This window comes from Alosa alosa, chromosome 12, assembly GCF_017589495.1.
Source record: "Alosa alosa isolate M-15738 ecotype Scorff River chromosome 12, AALO_Geno_1.1, whole genome shotgun sequence".
Classification (NCBI taxonomy): domain Eukaryota; kingdom Metazoa; phylum Chordata; class Actinopteri; order Clupeiformes; family Clupeidae; genus Alosa; species Alosa alosa.
In genome coordinates, this window is record NC_063200.1 from 15,288,136 (window position 1) to 15,294,144 (window position 6,009).

General features: G+C 44.5%; 1 protein-coding gene across 1 annotated transcript in view; it reads left to right on the plus strand.

Annotated features, from left to right (window-relative positions):
* Positions 1-1,101: 1,101 nt before the first annotated feature.
* Positions 1,102-6,009, plus strand: part of aif1l (allograft inflammatory factor 1-like) — a 17,744-nt gene continuing 12,836 nt past the window's right edge. Inside the window, exons 1-3 of the mRNA XM_048259702.1 lie at positions 1,102-1,284; positions 1,530-1,591; positions 4,996-5,062. Of these exons, the coding sequence (XP_048115659.1) occupies positions 1,260-1,284; positions 1,530-1,591; positions 4,996-5,062 (154 nt within the window). The 5' untranslated portion in view covers positions 1,102-1,259. The remainder of the gene's footprint in view (positions 1,285-1,529; positions 1,592-4,995; positions 5,063-6,009) is intronic.

Here is a 6,009-nt window from a genome sequence, read left to right on the forward strand (position 1 = left end):
CAGATAGCAAAATCAGATTGGCAGATAGCGGACCACTGGTGGTAGGCCTATGCCGGGTCCGCCGTTGGACCATCTCTTTACATTTAACTTGTCATGAATATTAAGAAAAGTTCATACAATTATATATGGAGTATAACTGAACAAATGAAAAAGATTTTAGACCAATAGGCCTAGTGGCAAAATATTGGAACATTTTGTCTGCAACCCGCCAGCGGACCGCCAGAGAACCGATGAGCAAAATGCCAGCAGACTGCCAGCTACGGCCGCAATAGACCGACAGTGGTCCACTAGCCTCTTGCTATCTGGGAAGCTTAGTGTGATTTTACTGCTCAAACTCAAATGACACATGATCAAAAATGCATTTCATTTATTGCTATAAAACAGAAACATGTTTTCAAATTAAGTTATATTAACATGTCACAGGAGCTGTCGCCATACGTCTATGGCTGCCCCACTCTTAGCATTTTGAACCCTTAGAATTTAACTTATAGGCTAAACAAGTTTCCGTTAATTCTTTAAGAGTGCAAGGCAGACCTTAGAGGTAAGAATGAGATCTAGTCATGAGGGAAATACACTGCATGTTTAGATTTGCCTGGTAATATAAGTAGGATGTGAAAAATAGAGTAGCCTACATAGGGATATGATCGCTTGTAGGCCTAAAACATTGCCATCTAGATCTTCAGCGTCTATCGAAAATGCTAATAGCCTACTCGCCACTTGGTGGCAGTGTTTACCAACTCCAAAACCTAGCCAAAATAGCAAGCCAGTCTTGGGCCAAATTTGGGCCAAAATGATTGTGCTATCTGGGAGGCTACAATTATTTTCCTCTTCTTTGTCTATGTAGGCTTCTAAGCTATTGTTCCCGTTCTTTGTCTATGTAGGCTTCTAAGCTATTATCAATTGTAGGCTAGTTTTGTTTGTTTGTTTTTTGTGATTTTCATTTTTTATTTATATAAATATATATATATATATATTTACACAACATAACTAAAGCAAGCTCCATGGATCTTCTGAGGTGAAAAAAGACTGACGCGTGTGACAATCATTACACTTTTGTCCACATGATGGGGCTCAAGGGTTGGCAGTATTCCTGGTGAGCCGGGAGCGCATCACTAGGGTACCGCTACACTCGCCTTGACCTACACTAGCGTGAGTTCTCTGGTTTAGATCCACACAGTGAGGACAACCGCGTTCACAGCCACGCAGACTCTGCGTTTTGTCCCAGCTCTCATCACCAACAAACCTCTTTTTCTGCCACGATGCCTTCGAATCAGAATATGCAAGGTAAGATTACAGAAATGTGCCTTTTAATACGTTGATATCCAAAACACAATTCCAATTTATAACGTTATGATTCGAACAGCGAAGCGGGTCACCTAACGTTATCAACTGGAATGCTAGTGCTGTGATGTTAGCTACTGTTGTAGAGGTCTTTATCAAACCTGCTAGCCTCTGTTAGCAAATAGGCAGAGCTAACCTCAGTGCCATGTGGAATTTCGAATATTAAATACGCTTTCTAATGTCTCTAGGAGGTAAAACCTTTGGATTACTGAAAGCCCAACAAAGGGAGAGGCTGGAAGAAATAAACAAGGTGGGTTATTCTTTGACTGTGCCATTCTCTGGGTCTCCTGGCTGTAACGTTAGCTGGTGTTTTTGTGTAGTAGGTGCCATCTCGGAATGCAATTTCGCACACTTGGCCTTGATGAACCTGTCGATAAACGAATTAATCCAATGATAATAAGGGCATAAATGAACCATGTAAAGGAGAGTAGAGTCGCATGTCATGTGAGTCGTCTGGCAAATTTAAATGTTTAGTAGAATGTGATTTTTTACCAGTGACCTATTTAAGGATGAATTCTATTAGAGCCACTTGAAATAAATCAGCCCGCCGGCTTTTCCTCCGAAGGAAAGCCACTTGTTGCTTTTCTGTCATTCCCAGCTGTGGGGTTGGGTGGGGGTACAGCATGTGCTCGAAGGACCGACCCTCCCATGCCGCGACCTACCAACGGAAACCTTAATCAGTTGTCAGTGGCGCGTACTCTGCGTTGTGACCTTTTATTAAGCACAAATAGTCAGTGAATACAGTTAAAATAATGCTATTGAAGCAGAGGGGGCGCCGTCTCCACCCTTGAATCCGCAACCCTCTTGCGCTCCGACGGGAAGCAGGTGTCTCGATAGCCGAATGAATGAGCCCATTGTGTCGCGGTTGCGACGGCGGACGGAGCAGCCCTGGCATTTGAGCCTTCGCAACCATTCCCACAGCCCCCACTCAGTCTCTCTCTCTCCTCTCTGCTTTGCTTAGGTTCCTCTGGCAATCTGTCAGAGAGGTTTGCTTTGCTTGCAGTGCTGTTGCCGGAGTAGCCTAATTCAGGTCGCAGTGCTATGCCGGGGTCTCGGCGGGAGAACGGGTGGGATTGAGCTGCTGATTGCAAGGGTGCGCCCTATCAGTGCATTCAACCGGCATAAGCTGGATAACCTAACGGCATTACCCTGCTCCTTGTGGTGTTTAGCTGGAATCAGCAATAATAATTGGGCCGAAATGCGTCAGGGCATAACACTTAAATGAATTAGATTTAAAGCCTTGTGTTTTTAGTCGCTTGCTGACAACCAGATAGTCTATGCCCCCCCCCCTTCCTCACGGACATTGCCATCTCTGATGAGGGCCGCGTTGGCGTCTCCCCGACAAAGACAATCGTGTCAACATACGGTGCCTTAACCTCGTTAGTTAGTCGGTCATCTTCTGCCCTGTGCTTCAGCGATGAGTCAGGGCTAACTGTTGCCTGTCCTTGAGGCTTAGATGACCACAGTAACACTCACGCAGGTTGATTCAGCACATTCCCTCACAGGCTTGCCCTCCCTCATACACTGAACCACACACCTGAGTAAGACACTGAAGTTGCTGATGCTGAGATTGTGAAAAGAGGTAATTTACCATTGGCTTAGATATACATACGTTCACCTTAATCATCATATAAAGAATGGGTTGAAATGTTGTGTAAAGTATTATTTTTGATTGCAGAAGTAGCATGCATGTCACTGTTTTTACACTTAAGTGACAAACAGGTCATCTCCCCCCTCCCCCTCTCACTCCCCCCTCTCTCACTCACTCTTACTCGGTCTCCCACACACACACACACACAAACACGCTGTTGATTTGGCGTGTGTCCTGTGTGGTATATGCCAGCGGTGGGTTTATTGATGGGCAGTTTTCTGTCCTGAACTGCCTTCACTCAGACAGACGGTGCATATTGAACTCTTTTCCATTTAAATCCCTGCTGTGGCTCAGTAACCATCATAACACTCAGCTCAGCTGCTCTGTGTGTGTGTGTGTGTGTGTGTGTGTGTGTGTGTGTGTGTGCGCGTGTGTGTGTGTGCCTCTGCCTGTGTGTGTGTGTGCACTGTAGCTCTAACCCTATCCTTAACTCATCATAACGCTCAGCTCAGCAACTGTTGTGCGCGTGTGTGTGTGTCCTCATGTCCTGCACACAGGCATGCTAAACCTCTTTCTCCCACACACACACACACACACACACACAGATATACATACACACTAGAGGTGTAAAGGTACATGTATTAGTACAGGGCCATTTAGGTACAGGACATTGGCTTCAATGCAGATGTGTACCAAATGTACCAAATGCAGTCTTTAACAGTAATCAACAGTAGCACAGAGGTCTCCATTAATTATTTGAATGTTCTGACTTATCAGGTCGAGATCAGGTCAACATTTCAAGTCCAAGAACACAGAGAAAACACAAACTTAGTTCCTGTTTTTTGGTCATGAACCCAGGGTCATACATTTCATCATTTAAGTGATGAAGACACAGTCTCTTTTTTTTCCTGTCTATTCAGATCTTAGCCCACTGCCACAGCATTGCTGCATGCATGCTATAACTGAGGACAGAATGTCAAGATCATAAAAATAATACTCATGCAATGGTTTAGGCCAATTTAAATATCTTTACATAATTCTTCTACATGGCAGCAACAGCATTTTAACGTTTGCATTTATGTAGATTGGGAAACAGTTTTTAAAACAACACTTTTCAGCATATCAAAAACCATGACAACAACTGGTGTTTATATTCCATGCATAGTATTTAGTAGAGTTTGATGATTGACCAAGGCGATTCTATACTGGAAAGAAACATCAATTATTTGTCTCTCCTAATCAAGGAGATTCATCCCCACTCCATTGAGGACCACAATCAATTAATCAATCTTTTTCTATCTATCTATCTAGGCGTTTTTGCTTGTGGAGCATTTGTATAGTTAACATCAAAAAAGAATGTGTCTTTTCAAAATACTATGTTGCGCTTCAGCAATTTTTAGGTTAGCAGTACCTACAGGCTAACTGTACCGAAATACTCACTGAACTGTGATTTTGTGTACCGTTACACCCCTAATACACAAAAACACACACACACACTCAAGAGAGATTAAGAATGAGTGACACACGTTTTGCTGTCAGTCATACTCACATGGTCTCCATGACTCATTCCAATGTGTCTTTCACGCTCACACACACACACACACACACACACACACACACACACACACAGCAGTGTGTCAGAGTCTGTACTAAATATGTGCATCAGCTATGATAGAAACATCTCTTACTTGCACACAAACACAACACATTTACACACAGTATGTATTCACACATCCATAGTAATTGAAAATATGAACCACAATGGCTGAGAGAACAGCACAGGTATCATCAGTCTAAGAAACATGCAGTTTATTTTTCTCTACATTTTTTCTGTCACAGAGACACACTGAGTCTTTGTTATCTGAGCTGTGCTGCTCTTTGGCCGTGTGGGAATCTGATCTGTGTTTGCGTTTCTCTCTCCTTCATTCTTCCCTCTCTTTTCGCTCCTTCTTTATCTCTCTCTTATCTTGGCCTCTTTCTTTCTGTTTTCCATTCTTTTTTCTATCGCTCTTGCTTTCTCTCTCTTGCTCTCTTTCTTTCTCTCTCTCTTTCCCTGGATATAGGAGTTTATGGAAGATCAAAAGTACAGAGATGAAGAGGATCTTGCTGAGAAACTGGACTCCTTTAAAAGTAAGAAGCACAGATCACTCACACTGTGTGTGTGTTGAGCTACTCTGGCCAGGGAGGCCAGGGCTTTCTGTGGCTACTGAAGCTGTGTACAGTGTCTGTTGGTCTTTGGTTGTGTGTAAGTGTGTTTGTGTGTGTCTGTCTCAAGCTACTCTGGCCACGGAAGGTTTGGTTGTGTGTGAGTTGTGTGATGATTTTTTTTTTTTTACCACAGGAGTTGCGCGCAATTTGTGGCCACGCAGACAGTGAGAAATCACCACATGTTTACTGACACAAAAAAAAACAGAAGGTACAGTGGCAGAAGCTGCTGCATAACCACATGGTCCAAGTGTCCACAGGGACTCTGGTTTGGATTCCGACGGTCATTTCCTGATTCCAATCTCTCTCACTCACTCACTCACTCACTCACTCACTTCCTGTCACTCCGCACTATCCTATCTGGCAAATGCAGGAGGAGAAAAATTACTAAGAGTCCTAGAATATGCTTAAAAAAAAAAAAACAATATCCTAACAAATCAATGAAATGTGTTGGTGGAGAGGAGCAGCTTCCTGGCTAGCCTGTGTGCTGCGCTGGTGCGTGTCTGAGCCGCTGGCGTGATCTGCTCGCCAACGAGTCACCCACCAGCCCGCGGGCCTCAGGCCGAACTCACGCCAAGGTCACCGGGGTCCAGATGGAACGCGGCTGGCTGCTTCGCTCCACAGCTGAGCCTGCGGGCACACAGTGATGTTCTGGTTCCGAGGACAGCCTGGCGCCCCAAGTCCGCCTTGCGACCGCTTTCATCCCCTGTGCAGAGTGCCCGCTACCTAGTCAGGGACATACACCACCTCAGACTCCATTGTGCAGACACTGTCCCTATGCCATCCCCCATACCATGCGCTAAACCACCCCATACCACTCCCTATCATCCCCATACCACTCTATGCCATCTCCATACCACTCCCTATACCAT